The following is a 27531-nucleotide window of genomic DNA, read 5'->3' as shown; positions in this document are numbered from 1 at the left end:
CTTCAGCTCCTTATATCTCCATTCGGTCTCCGTGCACCGCGCATGAAAGTGATTGATTGACACATACAAGATCCTGGGAGATGGAGGAGGGTCCTTGAGCCACATGCATACGGAGTCAGTGCTTTGTTGTGTCCCCGCTGATAACAGCTTTCCGCATGCTAACAGCTGGGGGTCATTGTACTGCGGTTTCACAGCTCCGCAGCCGAGTGTGTGAGTGCGCGCGAACAAACGCTTCTCGGCGCAATAACGGACGACCAAGGTAACCGCAGCATTCCTCTCCCCCCCCTCTGTCTTAACTCATCTTCCCACAGAGTCGCACAAGTTCCCCTGCAACAACACAAATCACACGCACAAAAGCACACGCACAGCCCCTCTTACACAATATGTGGCAGGGAAAAGAACACACTTTCCCTCAGCTCCCCCTTTCCAAGGAAAGCTTTCGGGGTGAGGTTCAGTCCAAGAATCATACGGTGCTCATTCTTCAATGGCCCCACGTTTACTCGCAGCCATGATGTAACTGCTGCTGAGGCACGATCGCGAGCGTGGCGTCCATTCATCTCTTAATCCCGCCAACAATTACACTCCAGGAATATAATTTTCAATACTCACGCACATACCGTCATACAACCGCTGCTCTAATTACAGTGGTTGAGGTAAACACTACAAATAGCACTTTAGGTAAACGGCGGATGACTGACGGCCTAATTAACGGACTTGTTGTGACAGTGTGAATATCGTTGAATTTAATTTCCGACAGACGTTCAAATTGTTCACATATTTTTTGTTTGAACTACCTCCTACAGCCACCACCACCCCCGGGGTCATTGTTTTCCACTGCTTTCGCAATAAAGTGCAGAGTTGTGCAGAAAACATTTGTGAGAAGTTAAGTTTGCATCACATGTGGCACTTTTTCTTCCAAGGAATGGAGGCAACTATTGAGAGAAAGATGAGAAAATGAAAGACATGCGAGACCCTAATACAATAATGATGCATGCACATCTTTCTCCGTGGCTCACCTCCACAAACACATCTTTGAGATGACATTAACCGAGCAGCGGATGATGGGTAACAGCGTCTCTTCTATTGATTCTATTGAAGCTCTGCAACAAAATAAAAGCCCTGTGGGGTCCTGATCAGTGCACTTTCCCTCCATCAGGGACACATGCACATGGGCCGGGCACCCCAACCTGAACATGCACACCCACTCACGCACATCTGAGAGTGATCTCAGTGGGGGAAACGCTCCATTTCTCTCCGCTTGTGTTTGCTAATGGCTTCCAGCATCACAGCTCATCACGGTGAAGGCTACACACACACACTTGGTGCACACATAGAAACAATTTCGCTCTTCAAACCATGAGCAGCTAATTAGACCTTTAACACCGAGGACTGGGACAGGAATTCCATCTGGACTTTCACCGACACGCTCGACCTGATCCAGGGTGAAGGCAGCGCTGGCGGCGACCCGTCACGAGCTCAAGGTTTGGACTGAATCGGCGAGTGGAGGCTGCTTGATTTGAAGGTCTTGTGGCGCCGAGCATGGTTTGCATTGAGTGGGCGGATTGACATTTTCAAGGTTACGGCCGCTTTCATCTTCCCCTCGATTAACGTGCTGTTCACCTTTAGAGCGTGGCATCCACCGTGACCTCCCTCGGGATCGTTCAGAATCTAACGTACAGTAAATACCAGCATGCTCTTCCACAAATCGCATGCTCTTGCCGCTGTTTGATAATTACAGTGTGCACAGTGAAACAGGCTTGGACTCACTGCAGAGTGTTTCAGAGCAGCTACAGTTTATCACTGTTGCACTTCAAAGCTCGATTTGGACTCAGTGCTCTCACTACAGCATCTCCTCGACTTTGTTATGGCCCCGGGCGGCCAGCAATTGTGCGCTGATAGTGTATGTAATGCAGTTCCAAGCTCCCATCTCGAAGTTCAGGGGCACTCGGTTCTCTCACATAATGACTCGGCACCCTCAGATCGTCAGGCCGCCCTGGGCAGCGGCTGTTAAACAGTTTTACTGGAGCAAAGATTCTTGAATACATCTGTGTCTGTGAAACTCTCGAGCTTATCCGGCAAATTCGGGACAGAGGATGTAATCAGATTTAAAACAGAAACAGCACTAGAGCGCTGTGTGGGTGAAGCGCAAGAAGGGATTCATTATGCTGAGCAGGTCGTTAAAAATTGAGCAAGACAATCTGCAATCTACGTCACTGCAATTTCAAATTAACATTTGATGAAGAGGGGTCGATTGGTGCAACGCTATTTATGAATATTATGCAAACTGCAAAACTTAATCACGTTAAAATCGTGACGTTTGTGTTGGACCGTCACCAGACATTAAACATCATTTATTCAACGGGGAAAAACAGAGAGGGAGGTGTATCCAGTATTCAGATGGCAAACTGTGTTCGTCTAATCCCTCCTGAAGACAGAGCGGGGCAATGATTCACTGAAAAGATGATTTGTTGTGTCTAACAATCGGACACTTTTTACGTCACTGTTATCCAACACATATGACGTATCTCAATGTTCAGTAAGTAACCACACAGAAGTGGTCAGCAATTAACTGAGAATGTATCGCAAATCAACAGTTATAGCATCTAACCGACTCAATCATGCTCATGGCAGTTAACCTCGGTTAATTATTTCCCCAATTCGTGCATTTACGAACTGTTGGGTTTCTGCTATATGTTCATTTTGTGCTCACTTGTTACTACGCGCAAGATGTGCACAGCTGGGACATCCGATTTGAAATGACTGTGCTCGGGATTTGAAGTCATGTCACTCAGCCCTAACACACAGTAACGATGACCTCATTCCCAAAAGCAGTATAACTTTAAAGAACATTTTATTGGGGCCGATTTTACTGTGACACACTAAAAACGTTGAGTGTAATCGCCCTTGAGCGTTACCTTTGTAGAGGTTTTTGGGCAGCTGGCAGGTGTGGCCGCAGCCGTTCGAGCAGCACTTCTTCACGCTCGAACATTCTCCATCCTCCTCGCAGCTCTCCACGCAGGCTGCCGCGAAGCCGCTGGCCTTCTCCGGGGCGGGACAGTCGCCCTGCTTCACGCCCTCCACCGACTTCAGGAACTCGCAGCTCGTGAGACACTCGTAGTGCTTCTTGGGAAAGAGAGGCTGCGGAGAGGGGGAACGGTGACAAGGAGGAGGAGGCAGCGGAGGTGGAGGGAGGAAGGGAGGAAAAATACATGTCAGATGCTTTTTAAGACCAACCTGCCCGGCTGCAAACAGGCAGCTCTGTGAGCTAACAGGGATTGTCCTATTTACATTTCAGCTCATGACTCACTGGAGCGGTGAGCACATTGAGCAGCTTTGATTTATCCTCCTAGAGAGAATGTGTGTGTGTGCGTGTGTGTGTGTGTGTGTGTCGTTACAGTGCAAAAAGAGTTACTTCACACTGCTCCTAAAGTTTCCCCCTTATTGAATTTTTCCACTAAGTCTGAGAGGCTCAAACACTCTCGAGTCTGAGGCAACCACAGTATTTGTGGTAGTGACATACCTCACATAAATCCTGGCACTGGTTTTCCTTCAGGTCCCAGGATTCCTTGCAGGGCTCCAGGCACTGTGAAAAGGAGAAGGGTGTCAGTTCTTCAAAGAGCAAGGCACATGAAAGAGCCGCTGCAGCAGAGATGGTGCTCTCCGAGCTGGAGCGCTGGCTGCCTGACAGGCACCTCACTCAGCCACTTCCTCCCCCCCCCCCACGTCCACAACAACCACTCACACTTTTGTTTTGTTTCAGAGACCCCCCCCCCCCCCTTTACCGTCACGAACCATCCTCTACAAAGGCAAACACGGGGCACAGTGGTTGTCCATTATGAGCCGGCAGGTACACACTTGCCTCCCTGTGTCTAGAAACCTATTGATGCTTTTGCTTTTGCTCCCTGAGATTCCTGCTCCGTGCCTCAACACTGCTATCCTCCGATGCTCTCTGTGCCTCGTTCTCATCCTGCCACTTCTCCTGCTCATGTCTGGGCCTGATACTCTCTGGCACCGGCACTAAACACCCTTCTCTTAACCACGCCGAGCAGCGAGCGTTTAATAAATGATACACTTGGTTTAATGTTCTTGGGATTCCCTGTTTTTTTCAAACACGTGGAACAGATTTACTGAATGCTTGGCACAGGCTTGGGATGAAAGAAAGCCCTCAGTGTGAGTGCAGCGCGGAGTCATTTCGCCAAACATAATGGGATGATAAAAAATGTTGAATGAAAGTTTTACCAATCGAGTCGAACTCCGCTCGCTTTATATGCAGGAGCTCACCCTGAACGAATCACAGTCGACAAAAAGCCGGCGTAATGTAACGCAAAAAGTCCATGCATGTCCAATAGAATCAGGCATAGCTCTGCCACAGGGAAAGGGGAATGTGTCGGGATGGGGCTGAAATGAGCCGGGGTCTTGTGCGCTCCTGTTGCTGGCCACTGAGAGCGGGGTGCGAAAGAGAAGAGCGAGTTCACTCAAACAGACAAACCGCTGCCAGGCCGCTTCTGTGCTGCGATGGGAGCAGCCAAAACCACACCAACCAGAGACCTGCCAAAGTCACTTAGTCAGCTCCGTTTCTTTTAGACTCCTGCACCAGCTACAGCGCTACGGCTACATCCGCACGGCTACGTTTTCATTTGGAAACACAAGCTCTGCTACGAATGCGCCTGGCGACTACACTACGGCAGAGTTTAAGAGCCGATAAAACAGAGATGTTTTGTAAACGCTGCCGGCCCCCGGTTAGGGTTACTTTCACATATATGCTAATTCAAAATAGCAATCAGTTTTTACAGTTCCCGTAAGTTGAACTGAAGTTCGCCTCAGACGTATTCCGCTCATAATCGCTCACTGATTGGCTCATGTCATTTGCTGATTCATCATTCTGTCTTTGCATCAACTGCTTACATGCCCAGGTAACAAGAACTTATTCAAGCTTCTCATTTGTAGGCTAGCTCTTCTTCTCGAGTTTTCAGGCGTATCAGTATGGAGAGAGATTGATTGTTTTATTTTGAAAAACGTAGTAGTATGGTTTCAGCCAATAAGAAAAGTACATTAGAGCACATTCATCTCCATTCATTGTCTGGTACAATCCACAATGTTGCTCAGTGAGAGGTGGAGACAAGGACAGAGACAATGTGGAGATCGGGCATCAGAGGAGCGCCGGTTTTGGCCGGATAAAAAAAAATATTATGCAAGGTGGAGTGGTTAAATGAGGGCGCCTACTGTAGAGTGTGTTCAACACAGAGCTGATGTAAGAGATTTCACATCTCAGTCAGGGGGCCAGAGCTGTATTTATGACTCTTTAATTCACTCATTACACAGCTCTGTCATTATTATGCCATTGCCAGTGAAAAGTTTATTTGCTTTTTATGGAGTGCAGTGGACGGCCGCATGATGAAACATAAACCTTGCTTCTGGAGGAACATGCTGCAATCACGACCGTAGCACATGCCTGCCAGGGCCCAATTACACTCGGCTTATTCAGCTCGCTGCCGCTGCCCAGCCTCGTCTCCGGCAGCCGGGATCCCTGTGTGGACTCGGTGTTGAGTGTTTAACTGTCGGCTCAGAGAAGGGAGGAGGAGGAGGTTTGGTAAAGGGTATTTGCTTAATTACTTCACGGCAGTATAGATATCACCACGGTGTTATAAAAAGTGAAGTGTCGGAGGACAAAATGGGACATCTCGGAGGGGGGGGGCAGTGGGTGTGACAGATTAGAGCTCCGATAGAGACTAATGTAGTTTCTACCGAGCTGATCAGGTGAAACCGCTAAGAAACACCTCTGAGATTTAAGATGTCCAAGTCGCGCCTCGTCGTAGAGAGGGCCTCTCCAGTTTCATCATCATCTGCTATTAATAATATCGTGACCTCACATCATTAATTCTGTTCTCAGTTGTGTCCACTGAGAGTAAAAGCTTAGGACGCGGCCTCACAAGAGCACCGTGCAGAAGCGACGAGGACTTGAGGCAGTAACTGTGCCGTGCACCAGTGTCTAAAGGACACTCTGCCAGTAGACGCACATGTTAAAGCCCCCAAATCCCTTCTACAAATCACTGAACATACACACATAAGCCCGGGGATCAAGCTCATTTTACTCATTGAAAGATCTTGTGTGCGCCAACTGAATGCATTCCAATGGCTTTCCCTGAGGATGAGTCTCTTTCTGGTTCAACACAATCACAACTGCACCAGTGAAAATAGAACCGGCGGTACCTCGAGATGCCGGGGCTTGCGTGCCAACCGGCAGGAATTAACACAGCACACTGGGTAGCGGGGACATTACAACACAGATCAGTACGCTGGCTGGGTGTTAAGTGTCGTCTCACCCTCGCGGCCCCAGATTCTGGGGGAGGAAGTTCCAAACTGCCGCAAACTGCTGGAGGAGCAGTTGAAAATAACACTATCACAAGAGTTGCTTTTGCTAAACGATTGGATATTTCGTAAGCGGCACTCTTAAGAAAACTCTGAGCGTTTCTGTCGAGGCAGTGATAGTTCCCTGCAGGTGTGCTGAAACCTGACAATCTGTCATCGTCTCTCCCGAGCCACACCCACAACCTGACATTTAAGCGGGGAAGAGGAGGACCGACGACAGATGTCTTGCCAAAGCAAATAGGACGACTGGATATAATTACAAAGGTGCTCCCATCAATCAAATCCCTGATTCCTATTAACACAGCCTGGCGCTCCGTCTCAAACTGAAGCACCGATGCTGCCAGAGACATGATCAGGAAAGGGCGATGGCATACTTTCTAAGAGCTTTTCTGAAATTGTATGTACACATGCAAGTACACACCCTTATCATCCAGAATCATGAACCTCTACTTTCTTTTCAAAAACCTGACATTAGCCTTTGGCAAGCTAAAATTATACCAATTAGGAGCTAATTGCGAAAAACTAAGAAAAGCAAAACCACTTCCAAACCATACAACTTACTGCATGAGTACATTTTTTAAATAATCAATGGGAACAAGTGAGGGGACATTTGCAGCCTAACAGTGAATACAGGTGGTTTAAAGCCCTCTTACATTAGCACATCTATGGTAGTATAGCGTTTTTCAGACTTTTGTGTCCTTTGCGCGTTAGAAACATCATCAACAAGCACAATCGCCTGCTGTGAATTCTGTATTCTCGCATTGGGCTCACTGACACATTTTCCTGGGGGTCTGGCAGGAAAAGGTCCGGAACAACTGACCCTGACATCTGCGTTCTCACGTACAGCCCCTTTGTAACATTACGGAGAAAATGATCGGATTCACTTCAAGTCTGAAAGCAGCTTATCTGACTTCCAAGAACTAGGCTGGGAAACCCACCCTGGAACAGTGGTAGAGAAAGTGGAGTAGAGAACATAATTGAGCTGGACAGTGTATCGGCAGGGTTTGGGTGCCAATGTCTGGGTCTCCCTGAAGCGAATCTCCCATGCTGGTAACACAGCTCCCATCTGTTTGAATAGCATAATGCATCTAATTATCCTCCGAGATGTTAACATATATCTTGGCAAATTCCGCCTTGAAAAAGACTCAAATTCTTTTGCTCTGTGATATAAACAAGCAGCAAAGGGGTCGTTTCTATGGCCTCGGATCTGTTAGTCTCAACAAAAAGCGGCTGATTTCCCCTTTGTCCTCTTATCTTCCAGCCCAATAGTGACACATTCTGCATGGGTAAGTAGGAACATCCATAGCACTCTTTCACTCCCCATTTCACGCCGTAATAAAACGCAGCAGTTGTTACTCTGGGGCACCCTGAAAGGCTTTCTGTGGGGGCCGATGAGAGAGTCGCGGGCTGAAAGGCGGCCAACGCCACAGCCCATCTTCAGTTTGTCATGGCTGGGGACGGGGCTTGGCTTGGGGGGGGACGGGGCTGTGAAGCTGGGGGAGGAAAGGGGAAGTGGTGGGTGGTGGTGGTGGTGGGGGGGGGGTCTGTGCATAAAACAGCCTTTCTCCCTCATAGGAGCGTGGTTATTCCGCCTATCGTATAAAAGGCTAACTGCCTCCGAGCGAGTGGTTGGAACAACATAAACTATGAAAAAGTGCGTCGATAAAATGTCATGCAACTGTTTATTCTTTGAGTTAATGAAGCATGAAGTGCTACCAGTCAGGATCTCCCCCCAGGGCTCAATAATACACACTGTGTACAAAATAAAAGACAGGGCCGTAATTCATGCTGATAACAGAGGACATTACCCCATACTGCCCGAACATATTTCTACAGTCACGGACGTCTACGACTGCTACTGTTGTTATGTAAATTACATTTTGACAGACACAAAACATGTGTGTACCTGTGCTTTTTCCCTGCGTCTACGCAGTCTGCTGAAACGTGGCCGTCCCTAGTGCGTTCTCCTCCTCATTCTCTCGAGCTCAAGAGATGACATCTGGGAGCTGAAATTCATCGACGGCGGCCCTGACGGTGGGCGTGAAGCTCGAAGCGGTGCCAACAGATATTTACAAGGTGCCTTTGTTGGCCCTCGAGACGGAGCCGCAGCGTTCGGCTCCTCTGGGGGACAGATATGAAGGGATCTGTGTTGTTGATCAACCACATTGTAAATCTCACACCCCCCCCCCCGTCTCATTGAGTTATGGCGACTTTCTGCTGCCATGGCGCTTTTCGCACTCCCGGTGACCGGACTCAGCTGCTCTCTGCTCAGATCTATCGACCCATCCGGGAGCGAGTCGTTTCAGGGCTCCGCTCCCTTCTCTATTAAAACAGGCATTTACTCCCAGTATTCACTCTCTATTTCACTTTTGTTCAGGCTATCGTCGCCGCTCCACATCCAAAGCTTCTGCTCGCCTCTTATCTCCTCTCCGCTCCCATTTCTTCGACCCTGCCTCTCCTTCCCTCCCTCACAGTCAGACCGTGTCGTTTCTCTAATCCAGATCCATTTTGAAACTCATCTTTTCCCTCTGTTTTGGCTTTCTGTCTGCGCTAAGCCGGCGTGTTCGTGCTCAGAGAGTGGACGCTTTCCAAAACGCCTTCCAAAGTAGATACATTTGAAAAACAGCGGGCTCACGTTGCAGCGCGGACAAAGAATGAGCTTTTTTATCATGTGATAAATCTTTCACAAACACAGCCAGGGCGCTCTCGCTCGCCAGCGGTGTAACGTGGCCGTGTTTCTGTGGTCTTCCTGTGACCCCCCCCCCCCCCCCGCGTGTGGTCACAGCTGATAGAAAACCAATGCAACGCAGGTGATGCCACTGACACATGTTTTGTCGATTGTGAAGACTAAATCAGCGCGGACGTGTGTTTAATGAAATATGACAATCACAGACTCAGGGTCTCGATAGATGTTTTGCAGACAGGATTTGAGTTCACTGTTTTTTACGCAAGAAATTCCAATTTATTCGGAGGGAAAGAAAAGGTGGAGCTGAGTTACTAAAGCAAACAGCAGCACCACCATGACTGACTGTACAGAAGCGATCACACCCCACACACACATCTGATGTTTTATCAAACAAGATTTTTCCCCGGTGTGGCTCTCATCTTTTGTTCTGATGATTCAACAGGGAGAGTTTCATGTCTCTTTGAAGTTGTGCCACCGCTCCCCAGCACAGTCTGCCCAAAATAAACACTTCAGTTACACAACACAGGGAATTTATGACCTTCAAATCAAACTCATTTATTCATCTAGACTGTTTTGTGCATTTGATATAGCTGAATTATTATTATTGATTATGTGTTAATATATATATGTTATATATTATTGATTTTAACACAACACAAAAGTATGTAAGTGACCGTGAGGTGTGTTTAGGCCTTATGACACATCAAATAAACACAAAAGAGGTACTACATGATCAGACATGAGCTGAACTGCAGACATTTTCCTGAAATGATCTGGAGGAGCTGTATGTGAGTCAATTGCTCTGGATGTTTTCCAGAACTTTTCCTGCCGGCCTCCCAGTTAAATGCCCGAAAAACGTCCCAGTGAGCCTCTGTGAAGAAAATGTGGGCGTGAGTGGGCGTGCCTCCCTAACACGTTCTGGGCGCGATACATAAAAACGCAGATGAAGATGTCAACTTGGAAAGACGACGTGATTCGAGAGGTTTGGTGATAGCCGACACTGTAAACAAAAACACAGTATTTCCCAAAAAGAATTTGAAAGGCAAACTCTATAATATGTCTGGACCCAATTTGCGGGAGATTTCCTGGTGTTCAGGTCGAAAAAAAGCTGTAATTCTTATAATGCTGCACCTGATGATTATTTTTGACTATCTCATATCCTGCTGATTGGTTTTTCAATTGCTAATTTCTTCTGTAAACGTTAAAATATTGAATGTGTTGTAATTTGCTTCAAATTGAATTGGTCGGCCATGTATTCACAACAACCCCTATTTCTTCAGTGTGGTAGAAGGCTGAACTATTAAACCTGAAAGAGGAAGGAAAATCAGAGAATTTACATCCTTTTCAAATGAATTGTGAATGGCCACTTACGTTTTGAGAAGAATCTGAAAACACAGATGAATGAAAAACCTTTTTAATTTGTCCACAGCAAAGTGGACGTGTCTCGGCACCCTGTCTGTCCAACCCTCACTATCCTTGGTGGTTTCCTGTTTTCTGCCTCATTCTCATTCGGGGCACATGCTCTTCTCCAAACTGCTTCACACAATCCACAGCCGGCTGGATTTCAAACCAAATCCATAACCCTTCAAAGACTATTATTTTAGACTGAAAATGTGTAACACGCCTAAAACCCTCATAGCTGCTTTTCAGTTGATTCCCACAGAGACCTTCATTGCAGGTTAAACAGGATGAAATAAATTTGATCAAGTGTCGGAGTGGGTGTAAAAGCATATGCTAGCTAGTCTTTCCAACGGGCCATTAAGTTCTGAAGGATTGTAAAAAATATAGCGAGTAAATCAGGAAAGCGATATCCCCCCACTGAACACACACAGTATTAAACTACTCCCAACGTGACCTCACGGTGTGTTTAGCACATTAGATATTGTGTGTTTTATGTCTGTGCTGCCGTGTTTCCGCACAGGTGGGTGTAGAGCAGACGGGGAGCTGGATCAGATCGAATAGATTAAGTGGATTTGCAACCGTACACAGAGCAAGCTCACACAAGTGCTGACAAACATCCCGTCAGGTTTTCTAGTAAGAGGATGGCTGCTTATCTAAATAGCACACTTATCTTATAACTGATCAGAAAGGAGAGATGTTAATGTCGTAACTGTACTAGTCCATAAGCAGCACCTGGGTCGATTATTAAGGAAGCAGGCCACGGCGTCGAGAAAAACTTGAAACTCGTTGTCTTTCCAAGTTTGTCGCTGTCTTCGTCAGCATCTTCTTTGTGTATAGCACCTAATTTTCATCCTGAGGTATTTGTACTCTTCCAGTTTTGTGTTAGAAACTCACACGGGTTCACTCAGACATTTTACTTAAGGATCTGGCAGGAAAAGTACCGGAGAGCGTCCAGAGCAACTGACTCGGACGTTTGCTTTCTCACACACAGCCCCTCTGGGAAATTTAAGGAAAATGTCCAGAGTTCAGTGTGCGTCTTAAAGTGATGATGCTTCCAAGGAGACAGAATAAAAGTTTATATGATACGTTTTTGGTCTCAGATAAACCTTTACCGCAGCGGTTGCCGTGGGGTTTTCTCTTTCTCTGCGAACCAACAGACAAACCCACACGTCCTACTGTGTTGCTGTTTTCACAGCGAGGAGACAACAATTACTGCATGTCAGTGCCCGTGCACCTCATCTGTTCCTTGACTTGGAGGCACATGATGCCCGCATGGGATCCAGGTGGTCTATTTCTGTGTGTTTGTGCATGTTTGTGTAGGTGTAGAGCTAATTGGTGAATGTCTGCTCCCAGTCTCCCTGAAGGTGCCAGTAACCATATGGAAATAAAGCATTGAGATATTTTCTTTAAATGTAAATTTTGGTTTTGATATACAGCGCTGCCAGCTACTTTGTATTATCTGTAATATAAGTCATACAAATAATTCCAAATGTGCTAATTAATTCAGAGCAAGAGCTGATACAGTCTTCTTGAATTTCCCGTATTTCCAAATCTCCAAGTGTTTTACAGCCCTGAGAGAGGACACAAGATCCCAACGTTGCCTCTGTCGTAATTCCTTCATATTTACAACCAAGCAAAACATCGTAGCGGTCCAGCTATTCCAGGGTGAGCTGAAATGTATACGGTTAAAGACTCTATTTTGTTTCTCAGCGCGGGGCTCGGAGACGGTGAGTAACCTAGCAGGTGGTGTCACAGGCATCCTCCGAGCATTACTTTAATTATTAATTTAAATGCAGTTGAGGGCGCAGACAACAAAGAGCTGAAAAGGAATCGCTTGGCAGAAAGTGAGAAGGAAAAGAGGAGGAGCAGGAGGGGCAGTGCATGAATTATACATTTACCCCACAATCAGAGGTGCCTGCCTTATTTATGAGCAAAAAAAAACTAAAAAAGAAGCCCACACAGCTCCGCTAGAATTGTTCTTTGTCTGCTGTGGAATGCAATAGCAGTTCACTTAATACTTAATGACTCTGAAGTTTCACCCAGACACCCCGCCCCAGCCCGCAAAAACACACACACACACACACACACTGATGCCCTGTTCCCCTGAGAGCGCTCTCTCCCTCTCTCTCTCTCTCTCTTAGAGTTCCTTCCCCTCGAATGCCGTTGTCCTCCGCAGTGACAAAACTACAGTAACTGGATCTCCAGTTATCACCTACTTCTGGGCTCGGTTTACATTGCATGACTATTAGACTCAACAGGATGTATCCATCATGTGGGGTCAGATCGGTGATAAAGGGGCCTTTCACTGCGTGTGACGTGCCATGGGAAAGCCAAACCCTCCGCTCCCTGAAAACTCCAAAAATCAGATCTGCCCCAACTCCATGATTTACAGTGTTTACTCCCACACCGGCGCACTGAGTAATGCTCTGATGACAGATGCATCGGAACGGAGATGAATAGTTGATCACATGATGGAGCGTTTCCTCGGTGGGAATTACATTTATTCTAACTGTCTATAAAGCTGATTTATAGCTACAATAATGAAGTCGAGTTTTCCCGTGCAGACGATGAAAAATGCATTTTTCGTGTCGTGGCCCTGCCAGTCAACTTGCCGGCGGAGCAGACGGTAAACAAGATGAAGGGAGTCGGCCCTGTCGGCCCACTGACGCTGTCCCAATCCCCCCTCATCTCCCCTGCAACGAGACCTGGAGATTCTGCCTCGATGTAGGCCAACAACACCAAAACACCACACGGCGAGGAGGGGGGGAAAGCCGTCCTAATCCCGTGCTGCAGTCACATTCCACCACTATCTCCACATGTTTATATGAGTCTCAGAAACACTTGAAATGCACTAATCCTACTTGCCCTCTCCAGCCTGAACTAAACCGCCCCAGCTCCTCACGCCGGTGGTAACTGTCAGCTGCTTTGAATTGCAACACGTCCAGATTGAGAAATACACTGGATTTGCTTGAGGTGATGTTTGATTTCCCTTTTATGTGCTTTTCAAACGCTGCAAACAAAGGGCTTCACAGAGAGAGGGCAAACCTGGGCAGGTAAAGAGTTTTTTCTGATTTACGCTACTGCTCTAGGGAATCAACAAAAAGACAAAAGAAAAGGAAGTCTGGAAAGCTTAAGTATAAATTACTCAACTGAAACAGTAAGCCTCGCAATAAGAGGCTAAGAGAACGGTCATTCACTGCGTCTTTGACACACATTCTGGGTTTTTCCATCGTTCTGAAATGATCACACACACACATCTGTAGGATTTATCTGCAGCTTTGTGTAGCGCAGGAATACATTGATAAGCCCACATCTACTAAGAACATCAGCTTTAAGATCCTTACATTCTAATCTGCTCTGAGTCGATGTGACCGTTGCCGCGATTAGTTCGGTAATGATATATTTACGCAGACGACCAACACAGCGACAGAATGAATTCTTGTTTCTGCCCCTATCAACGCGTGAGCTCGGGAAGGAAAAGGTCAAGTCATCACAACGTGTACGACGTAGTCCGCCGCGCTCAGCCAATCCAAACTCGGCTTGAGGATAAACACTCGGATGAAGGCAGATTGTCGGAAAGAGGATTTTACATCCGCTTTGATTACGTTAATCTATTAAGAAAATTAAATCCCCTCTGACAGTGAGAAGATGTTAAATCTGCAAAAGGTTGATTATTTGAGAAAATGAAATAAAAATTAATTTAAATGGCCACTGTTTAAAATCCCCCTATGCTCTGTGTGATCCGTGAAAACACAAGTCGGTGAATGGCAGTAAGTGGATGTCATCGCCACATTACTTAAGAGAGAAGCTTTCACTGTGGAAAAAGTATCCACTGCTGCTGCACTGCCTCCTCTCCTGTGGCCACATCTTTTTTTGCTGTGGGGGTTTTCACCCTCTGCCACCCACCATGTGAATAATGAGCTCTACAGATAGCAGCCAATGAAGCGACCCCCCCCTCTGGCCAATGAAACTTAACAACCATGTCCAGATCAGGTCCTTCCTGCTGGGACTGACCAGCCCTGCCTCACACTCCTCCGCCACCCACACACCCACACAGACACAAACACTCACACTGCCTCCAACTAGATCAAATTGAAGGCTCCAGCTACGTCTCCACGTGATCTCCACCACCTCACAATTCTTCCGTATCTCATCCCCTAAGAAAATCAATCTCCAAACTGGCTTGGACTGTTTTCTCTAATTTTACACTCTTCTACGACCGACAGGCACTCCAGACGCTGCCCGCCTGACAGATTGATTTCTAGTCCAACGTGCTTTGAGGTGTTGGTGCCGGTAATGTGGCTAACACGGGGAGGTGGGACGGACGTCTGGCCTCAACGTGACCAAAAGGTGCCGCTTTGAAGTCCCTCTAAACCGCCTGACAGCCCCGGCCCTGCCCCGCCATAAACTACCGACCAGCACCCACTTTATCACAACCTCCAAAAACACACCACCTACCGCCATAGAATAAGATGACCACACAAAAGTCTTGTCAACACAAGCACAGACACACTTTGAAAAGCTGTGAGCGAAAGTACTGTGAAAGCATAGGTGTTCTGTTTTTGTTGTTTTTTAGGAATGAAGAAAGAGCCGCTGCTTCCCAGTTCTGCTTTAAAAGGTTCAGATTACCCTGAAATAAAAAAGAACAAGTGATGGGGGGGGGGGGACATTTTATTTTGCTGCGTGGAAATGTGGGGGTTGGTGGGTGCGTGGTGTGGTGTGTGGTGTGATGTGGGGGGTGCTTTGAAAGACACTTTTGAATGAGACATAGTAGCATTCCTGCGATTGTTATTCAGGCAAAAAAGAAAAAACCCTCCAAAGCTTCCAACATGTGAAGACGAAGGCAAATGGAATCCCCCAAAAAAAGGGCAAACACTTCTTATTCTTGTGCTGGTATGTGCAGCTCGGGGTGGGATTGGTAGGAGCCGGCGCTCAAAAGAGCCACCTGGGACATGTGAGAGATCAATGAAAGACATCCAGACAATGTTGCACACACTGTCGATAAATGAATTGCAAAGACTCAGCAGGTTCAGACGAGACGTAAAAATCGACATCCCGCTTCCAAAGGATGTTTCCTTAATGGCTTGTGCAGCTAAGTGAAGTCACCTTTTCACTGCGGGATCATTGAGATTCATAGAGATGTGTCTCAGTGGAGGAAAAAAAAATGTGCACTGATTTTTGTGAAAGGTCCAGGTAATTTGCTGTGATTACAAAAAAAAATGTTACACAATCTTCCTTGGAAATTATAAGTGATGGGAGCCTTCCAATGACTCACCGCGGGCCCAGCTACTCAGGCACGATGCACATGTCCTCCTTTCCCTTCCCCGAGAGAAGTTTGGAGTAATGAAGTGCACTGCTTTGTTGCAGGCTGGCATTTCGCTACCTTCATTTAACCCCAGCATTTGATTTGGAGCTTGGATCACACCCTTGGGGAAAGCGAACCCTGCTAAGTATCAGCACTGCTCCGAATGTGGAAGGACCTCTGGCTGCTTCTGCAAGCTCCGCCATGCATATATGCACCGAATCTATTTTCTTAGCACCGGCAGGGAAAAAAAGAAGAGAGAGAACACCCTGGAGTTTTATTAAAAACTTTCAGGGAACACGTCCAAGCTTCTCGAGAGGGGAGCCCTTAACAGTGTGAGAGACTAAATGACAATAGTTCATAGAAATGTGTTCTGTAGGTTTTCCCGGCGTCTCCCTGCTGAATGGAGTTGGTCGGCGGGTCCAGTGTTATGGGATGATAATGACTCCCCGGCTCTCATAATGCCACCTCGCTCTGCTCTGCGCTGGGGCGAGGGCAGGCAGGTTAATTACCATGACAATGGGGGACACAGAGAGCGGGGCCGACTCTGGACACCGCATACGAAATGACCGGCGTGACTTTCTCATCACAAATGGGAACAGGGGGCTTCGCTCTCCTAAAAACGCAGGACAGATGGACGGGGTCACAGGATCTTTGTCTAAATTATTAGGCAGCCCCCCCGCCACACATTTTCTCCAGCCCCCAGTGGCCCTTTAACGGCGCGCTGGGTGGACAGGCCTTCTGCCCTAACGCACTCCCCGGGAGCCGCTGCCTTTGTCTCTCTGTTTGACTGTGTGCTGTTCATGAAGTGAAGAGGCTAATCAGTGGCTGTGGAGACTATTCACAGGGAACCACTGTACACCACGGGCCCATTCGGTACAATTGTCCGAGCAGAGCACAATAGCGCTGTGTTTTGACACACTACACACAGGCCCTAAGTGTGCACTCGAGCGACTGATGTGAATGTGAAGTGTGGTGATGTTTGCTACCAAAATATTGACTCCTGGCTTCGAATTAAGCCTCGACATGGTGTGCCGCTCTGCATCCTGAGTGGCTGGACCAAAACCCGGGACACAATCAAATTCATTAAATTCAGAGAGCCCTTGAAACTATACTTGCAACGGCAGAACAGCAAGAGGGAAGCCGTTGAACAGCGGCAGCAGCACAGGCATGTCATTATTCTTGACATCAAATCCAGCCTCGTTTATTTACAGGCTGCAAGTCAGATAAAGAAGTGCGCACTGACATGCTTGTTATAGCAGAGAGAACAAGAAGCCCATTAAAGAGGTTTTTGGACATTGGAGTTTCAGCAACGTTAGCTGGTTGATTATGAAAACAGTATGCTGTGCTCAGACTCACAGCCAGCGAAAGCCTTATTCAAACATAAAACTCTGCTGAATGACAGGGGGGGGGCGACTAGAGCCAAGAGTCGATGTTGGCCATCACAGTGGAAAGGAGGTTTCACAGCATCATGGTGAAAACAAAGGAGGTTTGCCTTCCTGAGAGTCTTTACACTAACACTGACAGATACAGATTCATAGGATTTGTTAGGAAAGATGTTTTTATAGCTCATATTTAGTTTAAGAGACACTCAGACAATCCTGGCTTGCATTCAACTTCATGGTGCACAACTTAAGGAGTTTAGCTCTCATTCATTGATTGTGCATTTGCACATGTAAGCACAAGGCACAATAGCTCTGTTGTATCCAGGGAAAATGCAAATAGCCAAGGAAACAATTTGAAATTCAAAAAAAGGAAAAAGTTATTGTGCAAGGCAGCTGATACTAGACACTGATTGTGATTTATAAGTACACCTATTGTGAGGCCATGTTAAGTAAGCAATGCATAAAACAAAAAAATCCACCACTTTGCAATCTCCTGAATTTCAAATTAATCACCATCACTAGAAAAGTATGATTTGCCCAAATTCTCAGAATGCATTCCCCAGTAATTACACCATCTGTGGACTTTTGAGAAAAGTCAATAAGTATAAGAAGGGATTACACATAATTCATCATCACCTGTGCGATAACCTACTTTTTCCCTGCTAATTTTCCATTGTGTTATCCTCATTTTATCTCCCTATTTGGTGTAATTTCTTCCTTGTATAGCACTTTGGTAAGAAAAATGCTTGATAAATTAAGTTGACTATAAGGTTGTTACAGTACATATATCTATTCCGAATGTGTTTTTTTGGGGGCGAAAACCCAACCAAGCCCGACTTGAGCCCAACAGCCATTCTGTATTTTTTTCCAAACCCGACCAGAGTCCATAGTCCACCCCCATTTTTATTTACTTTTTTTAAATGCACTTCTTTCGTAGGTTGCAGCCTGTTGCAGCAGTGTGACATGCTTTAAGAATCTCAACTATTGACTGTTAGGTAAAACTAGTATTTCATTCTGAAACAAGAAGCAGTTTAATGTTTAGTATTTCTTAGATTCCCTGTACCGAAAGCACACCAAACCATGAGCTCCGAACCGGGGTATTTACCAAACTGTATTTTTTGTGTCCCATTACACCCCTAGAACATTATTCTTATTATTACTTCCTGTATTTTTTTTAAAACATGTTGATGGCATAAAGAGAAAATCAACAGCCACTGAACCGTCGTCATGTGGATGTGATTCGTCCTATTTTAAGTCCTCACTGGCTAACAACACTGACTCCTGGTTCCACAGTGTGTCAGTGAGGGGTGAGAGCCTCTGACAGCTAAGGGGAGCATTGTTCACATGGCTACTGGGACCGGGCTCTACTGGCCTATCACCCCTCTTATTTCAGCTCCGTGGCGTTCTCTTTCTACAGTCCATACTGCACATCTCCGAGAGGTCTTGTCAACAGCTCCAGGAGAGTCTGACGGAACATGTCAGCGCCATCTTTTCAGAAGGGCTGTCAACACCGGCTCTGCATCGCCCTTCTTTGGGGCACGAATGGCAAACAAGCGCTGCAGGATGCGTTCCACAGAGCATTCAAGTGAAATTCTAAATGACAAATCTATGAAAAACTGTCATGCTCCGTTTTTCTAAATTCACAGGCACGTAATCCTCCTTAGATCTTCTTAACTGTGTTTAATTATAAGCATTAACAGGAGAAAATGATAAAGAGCGAGAGCAGAAGTTAGGACAGAGCTGAGGAGAAAAGAGTTCTTCTCAGTGTAGTCTATGTCAATACAGCTCTCAAAGTGATTCCTGCAGGCATGACAAAACTAGTCCTGCCGTGACTCGTGCGCTTTATGTTGTATTATCCTGTAATAACGAGGCACGTATGGGGCATGAGTCTCTTTCATGAAAGAAGTGAAACCACACTACCTTGGAGCACTGCTTGTGATTCTGGCACCACACCAAGGACCCATTATTCTGTAGGAGAAAAGAAGAAAAAAAAAACACAATCAATCATCAGAGATATTGTTGAAAACACGTTTGCAATTCATCACACGAACATGTAGCCTTCACCTCCTCTCTCTCCCCCCCATCGAAATGCTGCTTTCCCTAAGTCACAGCCTTTTTTTATTAACAATAACGCTAACACCAGACCGATTTCAAAGACGGACCTCAGAGTCAGCTTTACGTGCTGAGTGAATGTAACCTAAGCAGGAAAGTGGGGTCAGCAGAGCCCGGGCTGGGGCTAACCTCCGGTCAGCATCAGCAGAGCGCGGTGACCTCAGCTTTTCTGAGGACCTGTTTGATCTCTCAACAGACGTCCCTGAGGTCATTTAGGTGGGAACTGATGTCAGCACTCCTGTGTAGACTGCAGATACCGCCAATTTCCTCTAATTGCCGTGGAAGTGCCACCTCGGTCACTCCAAAGAGGCACACATTTGGCCCTAATAGCGCCGTGTTTTTAAAAGTCGTCTATGTGTAAATATGGAGTGGTCTGGCGAAGGACCAGTAAATGGCTCGTTGCAAGTGGTCATTTCCGGAAATCCATCAAGGGGCGAAGAATTATTGTCATCATTATGTTGTCACTCTCTGCAAACTAATTGGATGGCAAGAGCAAGGCTAGTACCGCAGAGTGACTGAGCAGCTCATTGATACGAAAGAGGCAGACTGTTTAAATGTGTTGCACATCAGAAAATGGGGGCAGGTTTGAAATGTAAAAAATTTGGGCAAGCTGCAAGAATTAAGCTGCTTTCAGATGTGTATTGAAGATGGGGACAATTTCCAGGGAGAACACAAAAGCGTCTGAGTCAGTTGCTCCAGACATTTTTCAGAAGTTTTCCTGTGAGGGCCCATGTGAGAACACTGCTGGAAAATGTCCGGAAAAATCTGGGAGTAGACGTGTTGATGGCGTTTCTAACACGCGACAGATGCAAAACCTGGGAGAATACAAATGTCTGAGGATGAAAAAGAGGCATCCTATTGTAGAAGACAGTGACAACCATTTCTTATAACTTATAAAGAGACTTGGTCGGAATTTATACTTCATTTCCTCCTCCTGCGTTCTCTACCCGGGCACCTTTCATCACTAGAATATTCGGAAATTGTTCCTCTTGCAAATGCCTCTGACCGGACAATCTCTATCTGCGTCCTTGATATGCGTAATTGAAAATTTTGCGTATATTTTCTGGAGTTCACGTCTGAAACAGCCGTAGAATCACACGTACCGACACACCCTGAAGACATTGGCAAAGCAGCATTAGCATTCGTTTGGAGTCTGGGTCTTAGCCACTTGATGCATGACAGTGGTGGGAGTGAACCAAAACAATACGGCTGCGGGTTGTAAAACTAAAACAATGAGCCAAAAGAAGCGAAAACGTTGGGTACAGCGGTGGCCAACGGGGCTGGTGGGGTTCACCACCACAGCTAACAACTGTGACAACAAATGCAAATACTCTCAGCGGAGGCTCTTGAAGTTAGAGTGACTTTAAAGGAATCCATTGCAGTCGGGGGCTTAGATCAGAGTTTCACTATTTGGGATGCTTCCATTGCTTCTATATGAAAGCTGTGAAGCTCGAGGATACGGCCAAACTTTTGGGGTCTGCAGGCAAAAAAAAGTCTGTTTAAGTTCAATGTCAAGTTCAAAGCCTTTTTCCCACAATGTAATCCAGAAGAAATTTCCCATGAGACCTTAGGAGAGAACTTATCATTAAAGGGTTTAATTTGACATCCAGTACCAGTAAGTGCTGTGCCTTTTAGTGTCAGGGATAATGGTCAAATGGCTTCAAAGCACTCCGTGATTGTATGGTCATGTCTTCAGAGAATCCTGTTTGCTAAAAAACTGCAGATAAGGATGAAAAATATACGAGTTGCTATGGAGACAAGGAGTATTTCTCTGATTTTGTGAACGAGTGCTGTGGAACTGAGCCGCAACTTTCCTGTGGAGTTTAGTGTGCGTCAGCAGGTTGTTCTGCCCTTTTCTGTGTGAAATACAACACCTTCCCTCTGTTTGGCTGCGTGCACACTGATTAAAATATGAATTATTCCTCACTAGTTCACCAAACCGTGCTGTGTCGTATGATTAAAATGCTTGCAGAGTTCGGTAACTTATGATAAATGATCAATACAACCAAGCGGGGAAAAAAACACGTTTGTCACACCCCGTAAATAAAAACTTGACAACTGCACCGGCAGTATAAATTACTTGGGATAAATTACACAGATTGCCACAACTCAAGACCACGTTCCAAATCGTCAATCTGGTTTTTGACACCTCTCTTCGCCCATCCATCAGCGGCGACAGGGCCCGATCCGCAGAGGAGCTAATTTTGCTGTGTGACAGCATCCATGTAGCAGGGAAGCTCAGCAGGATGTTGCCCCAGCTGTCCAAGCCTGACCCCACCATGTCAGGGACCAACGGGGGAATAATTATAGGTCAGGACTTCATCCCTCTGACTCACTATGGCATTCCTCTGCAGTATGAACATTATGCAGTGCTGAGGACTGTCAAGGACTCCGGTGAGTGAATGCGTGCCAGATATCCTCCTGTGTGGCTGGGGTCGAGGAGGGGCGGCCTCAGACAGTGGTCTCTGCGAATGAATGCGCTGCCAGCCCGCTGCTTTGTTAGTGACACCGGTGGAGTCGTGTAAACAGGAGCTTTATCACAGGAGGTACATTTCGGTTGTTGTCAGCTGAAAAGTCGGAGCAGGTGGCCAGGGGCGTGTTGTATTGTCTAGACAACTAAGGAGAACATGGACAAAAACCCTTTTATCTGTGAGGATAGAATTCCACCTTTTTGTAAAGGGAAATCTTTCACTTCCTGGGAGTCTCTCTCTCGCTCTCCTTTGGATTAAATAGATCTCAGTTTACATTGCCAAAGTCATTTGGAGCTCCACTTAATCCCACCCATTTGTTTTCCTATACGACACAACTGGAAAATGCTACCAGTCTTTGAGACCTTGTACATTTCTGGCCAGGTTAACAGGAGACAGGACTTCAAAGGGACAGACTGGTGTCTCCGCGTGTCCTTTGACGGCTCAGGGATCCTCGGGCAACACCGAAATAACTTCTCCTCCAGGGCACATGCAGCAGTCAAATAAAGGGCCTCAAGATTTAGGCTTTGACTGGAGTGGGTTTGAGGGTTTGTGGTCATTGTGCTCATCAATTATTCACTTTATATGAATTATTTGACAGGGGCTCTGAAAATGAGCTAATGAGTTCAGCGCACATCCAGCGGTAACATGAAAGAGGGGTTTTCAGAAATCCAAAACAACACCCGCGTTAACTTGTCTCCACTAAGGCATGAGGGCTGTTTGTCAAATGAGGTAGCCGAGAGGGTGTAGCGGCACTGGGGGCTGAGATTTACAGACGGGACTGTCACGACGAGCGTTTGCAGAGAGGTAAGGCCAAGCTACATAGACCCCTATTCATCCGCTGTCTTCACTAATGAAAAACTCCACACATGAGACACGCACTGGCTGAGGCTTGATTCCACCACGGGTTATTTAATATCAAAGGGCGAAAACAAGGGGGACACGGAAAAACTACTTTCCAATGTTTTTCCTTCCCCTCGCCTGCAACACAAATCTCTCAAGTAAGATGCTTAGGTTTTTACGGCGCGGCACATTAGAAATGAATGACTGAATTTAAAACGGTACGATTTTTATTGCCTTGAACGTAATAACAAGACCTCATGGACACACCTTGCTTTTGGCTTCAAGGGTCCCACACATAAATAATCCACTACAAGGCTGATGCTTTCAGAATACATAATTGCACGGCGCTCCCAGCTCGCTCTTAATATTGTGGAGTGTCCGAGGCTAATATTTATGGTTGGGTGTTCCCCTCTGTCTATTATACTAGGGTGACAAGTTCCCCCAAAGTGGTGTAAAACGTCAATAAATCTGTATTTGGAAATACTATTACATCAATGAATCCAGAGGAGCTGTAAATCTGACAACCAACGGACTACCCATGTGTTTCCCAAGTCCACGGCCCCACATTTGTTTCCATTTCACACTCATTCAAAATTGCTACAATTAAAACAAAGTCTCTGATTTGTCCTCTGATTCAGACAATTTAAGAAAAAAAGACGCGTGGGTGTCCATAACATCTGCAAGTGCTAAATCCTCCCAGTATCATTCCAGTATTCACACAGTGATCAAATTAGAGGCTGATATGAAAAACAGAGCTTTGAATTCCAGCTGCAAAATGTTTTATCGTCTCTTGTACCGTGATCCACACGAGTGATATAGATTACGAGATATCGAGCAGATAAAGTGAGATATTGAGAAACAGTAGGCAAAATTCACAGCTTTGACACGCAGCCCAGTCCTTTCACTTCCATTAAAGAGGAAAGGGTTGTGGGTCTCGGTTTCCCTGTCGGGTATTAAATGTCCCCTGAAGGATCTCCGAGCTGAATTAAAAAGGTCTGTCGTCTCAATCACTGGAGTGGAGTCCGGCCCCCCCCCCCCCCCCCCCGCTGTAACTAGATCTGGCAGAGGTGGCGGATCCACCTGTAGGTCTATGCTGACTGAGCCTGCTCTGCCGTTACATTACATTACAGTACATTAGAGCTCATCACATTTAACACGAGTGGCGGAGCCAGCATTAAGCAGGAAGGTGACCTCGGTGGAGCAGCGTCGGGAGCTTCAGCGTGCATCCCCTGCATGCCTATGAGGTGTGATGCTGGCATTTATTGGCAGGGTCGGGGGGTAGAGGGCAGGGGCGTTGGGGGGGAAGGAGAGCCATATGTTTTTGCAGCTGACCAGACCCCCCATTTTCACTTGAAAGGGCTGCTGAGAACACAGTGCATAAGGTAGCCCCAGCAGATTGTCAACCATTGCCTTCTATTCTTAGACCCACAAGCTTGAGTGACCTTGCTTATCACTTACCAGAAAAATGCCCCTCTCTATAGACAAATACCTCCCGCTCATTTTCCCCACAAGACCGCCTCAGACCCCAAGGCTCTGCAGCCAATTATATCGACTATTAGCTCTTCATTAGACTGTGAGACGTCCATCACTTACTCCACTTCTCAATCGGTCGGTGACTAATCTAATTCCCCAAACTTTCCAACCCGGGCTGAGATATATTTTTGGAATCTTTTCAAAATAAATCCCAAACACTACCTGCCAAGTTGAGCTTTAAGGAACACTGGTTTCCATCTGTGCCCTTGCAGCACTCCTTAGCTTTCTGTCCCACTGTGATGTTAATTACAGTCAACCGTATTCATCCCTCACCCACTATGTATTACCCCTAAAATTGCAAGAATTGACCGCAGTGGGGCCCTGTGTTCCATGGATGGACCCGCACTAGATCAATAAGTGCTTTCAAAGTAAAGTTAATTCGGGACAAAGGAAACAAGAAATGCACTGTTTACATTCATCAGACGTAATTTAAATTTCACCTTGCTCCACAGTGTTTCCTGACAATTAGGGATTCATTAATGCACCTTAAGAAAGAGGAGTCTTGCAAATGCAAATGAGCTGGAGTACAAAAGGCGGTCAGCACATAGATAGCTGGTAGGGGGGAAAAAAGAATAAAAAAAGAAAACGCAAAAGAGGAGAAGGATCAGGGACTAGTCCCCCTTTTCTCTGGAGTCCTGGGAGAGAACAGTGTGTCCAGTGGAGGGTGAAAAACAACTTCTGACACCACACACAGCAAATCATCCAAAGAATACAAGCTAATATAACGCAGCTTCTTAAGACATGCTGTGTGAGAGGGGTGGTGGGGATGCTAGTGTAAAATTCAATGAGAGACACCTTGAAAAGAAGTGGGCAACGGAGACATACGAGAGAAGTTTACTCCATCACACTGGTCCAGACGGAATCTGTTCTCTAATGGAAACTGTGTCCAATGGAAGCCACCTCTCAGAGATACTGCAGTGGTAATTAGATAACGACATATCTATACATACATTTAGTCTATTTCTATGGATGTTCACATTTGTGGCAAGTTTGGCATGCCACTCTCATCTTCATACAGATGCTCAACATCTGCAACCGGTGTTTCATTGAGGAGACGCAGATGAGCCCTGACAGAAAAAACGCAACTGGGAAAGTCTCCCAGCAGCACTGGTGACCTGCTCCCTCCCGATGGGCTCAGGAGGAACAGGTTCGACTCTGTGTTGGTGGAGCTGGGCATCGACTGGCACAACTCGTTTTGGTTTATTTACGCACGGAACGCGTCACATCGGCCGGTTTACAGTGTGAGTCCTTGTGTGGCCACATGCTCGTACCTGGGAGTGCTTGAAGAAGGCAGAGATGCGGGTGATGTGCAGACTCAGGCACCTCGAGGCGCATCTCGCTCGGTAAACGCTGCCGGTGAAGAAGGAGTCGTCCTGCTTCCTCGCGCACACGCTCCCGGGGCTCGTCAGCGCAGTAATCCACACGCACAGGGCCACGCACGCGTTCAGGCTCCTGCAAAACATGGTCCAGCCGTTCGCTTGTTTTAATCCCTCCACGGGTCGGACACTTCTGCGCGCGGGGCTCTAGAGGAGAAACTAAAGAAACTTCAATTATACGCCGGGGGAGGAGTCAAGAGGGGCTCATGCCGGCTGGTGATTGGACGCCGCGGTGTTGACTGACAGACGCAGGTAGAAAGCGCTGCAGCAGAGTCCAGCTGAGCGATGCATGGAGCGAGAAGAGGCTGCATGAATGGGAATCATTGTAATCCCACACTGTCACATCTTCAGTGCTGGTAGAGGAATGGCTTGAAGGAGAAATAGAAGCAGACTATTGGTTGATGCATTAACACGCAAAAACTCATTCCAGCAGGATAGCTCGAGACGCGATACAATCACGATAATAATCGCGATTCTGTGATAATCGATATTTAGCGAGACAATCATATAACGATACATAACAATATCTGTCTAACTGATGAATAATTCAAATTGCCCCTCAATAGTTGCAGAATGTGTGTGTTTGCTCTCTGCGATTTGGTGCCAGGTTCAGATTTTGACACAAGCCGAGATTAAACAAATTTGCAAAAACAGTAAATTAAATCTTAGTTTAGTCTTTAACAAACACACTGAAATATGTCAATGTCCACATGTTCCATTATTCTAGTGTCAACTGGCCATAAACTGGCAAAAATCAAAACTATATATCTAAAACTAAGCAGCGATATTTTCTGCCAGCATTTTGATAATCGTATTTTACGAGTCAGGACGACGATGTATCACTGTACAGATATATTTCCCACCGGTGTGTTAATGTGTTAATGGACAGTTTTTTTTGTTTACTGGTTCCAGTGTTACCCTGAATTTAGACTCTATTCTCAGAGGTAAGTTATTCCACCACACATCTATCCAGTAAATGATTTGATCAAACACACTGCAGTTAAAGAATTTCTTCAACAATTCAGGATTGCATGTGTGGATCTTTATTATTTGGAGATTCACTTGTGAGAAAAAAAAACTAACAAAACAAACAATATGAAAATGAAGGGCAGAGATAACTTAACCTTTAGTCCTTAGTATGGGTTAAACTAGACCATGTTTGTTTCTGTGGTTTTTGTAATATTTTCTTTTATGTTATCGTTCTTATTTTAGCTTTGTCTTGTTTTTGTCCCTGTTTTGTTGTATTTCTAATGAACTTTCTAACCTTGTTTAGATGATTGCTATAGAGAAAAAGTAATTTCATTGTTATTATCATTATTACTATAGAAGCTCCGCAGACACAGGATCCTGCATTTTCCATAAATGCAACTTGATAGTGTTCATTACTCCCTCTCCCTGCCTCCTCCGATGTCTTTTAAACTCTACACCTCTGTTTTGGCTTTCTGATATAAAAGTCTCAAAGCTAATCTGAGATGCATAAGGTCGCCCCAATGACAGGGTTATATGTTCAGTGTTTGTAAAGATCCTTCCACAGTGACCGTAGACATTATAGTAGTAAGTATCTTGGCACAGCCCTTTAACACCAATGTTACATATTTCTATCAGATATAAACTGCTTATAGACATTGTTAGATAACAGACCTATATAATTACTTTAAAGAATGTTTATGAAGGAAAATGCTTATTTATCTACTTATGCATCTTCTTGCTATTCCTTCGTCATTTCTGTTTGTTATTTACATTTTTCGCATTACATTACATACATCATGCACAAGAAACAGCGGATCCTCTGCCATCCACCGATGACGTAACTCATTAAAAATGTGGGGCAGACAGGTTTTTCTGTGCGAAGCCCTCACATATGGCCACAGTGGAGCTTGCCAGCATCCCAGGGAAGCCCTCTGCCTGCAGCACTCGCCTCCCAGTTTAACAGTAGCCTGGAAAAACAATTCTACATGGAAAACTATTAAAACCATCCTGACTAAATTCCTCAAGATGGACTCCCAGCTTCTGGAATCAATCTGTGGCCTCAGGTGTGGAGAAAATATGACATGTA

At 46.0% G+C, this 27531-nt stretch overlaps 1 protein-coding gene across 1 annotated transcript in view; it reads right to left on the bottom strand.

Moving 5' to 3' along the window:
* The window catches only part of LOC133966842 (anosmin-1), a 41584-nt gene extending 15977 nt beyond the window's left edge, over nt 1-25607 (bottom strand). The window contains exons 1-4 of the mRNA XM_062401878.1: nt 25371-25607; nt 19064-19111; nt 3521-3583; nt 2916-3138 (exon numbers count right to left, since the gene is read on the bottom strand). Coding sequence (XP_062257862.1) covers nt 2916-3138; nt 3521-3583; nt 19064-19111; nt 25371-25562 — 526 coding nt within the window. The 5' untranslated portion in view covers nt 25563-25607. The remainder of the gene's footprint in view (nt 1-2915; nt 3139-3520; nt 3584-19063; nt 19112-25370) is intronic.
* Nucleotides 25608-27531: the final 1924 nt, after the last annotated feature.

Source organism: Platichthys flesus, chromosome 13 (genome assembly GCF_949316205.1).
Source record: "Platichthys flesus chromosome 13, fPlaFle2.1, whole genome shotgun sequence".
NCBI classification, from domain to species: Eukaryota; Metazoa; Chordata; class Actinopteri; order Pleuronectiformes; family Pleuronectidae; genus Platichthys; species Platichthys flesus.
This window is presented reverse-complemented; position numbering and strand designations above follow the sequence as displayed.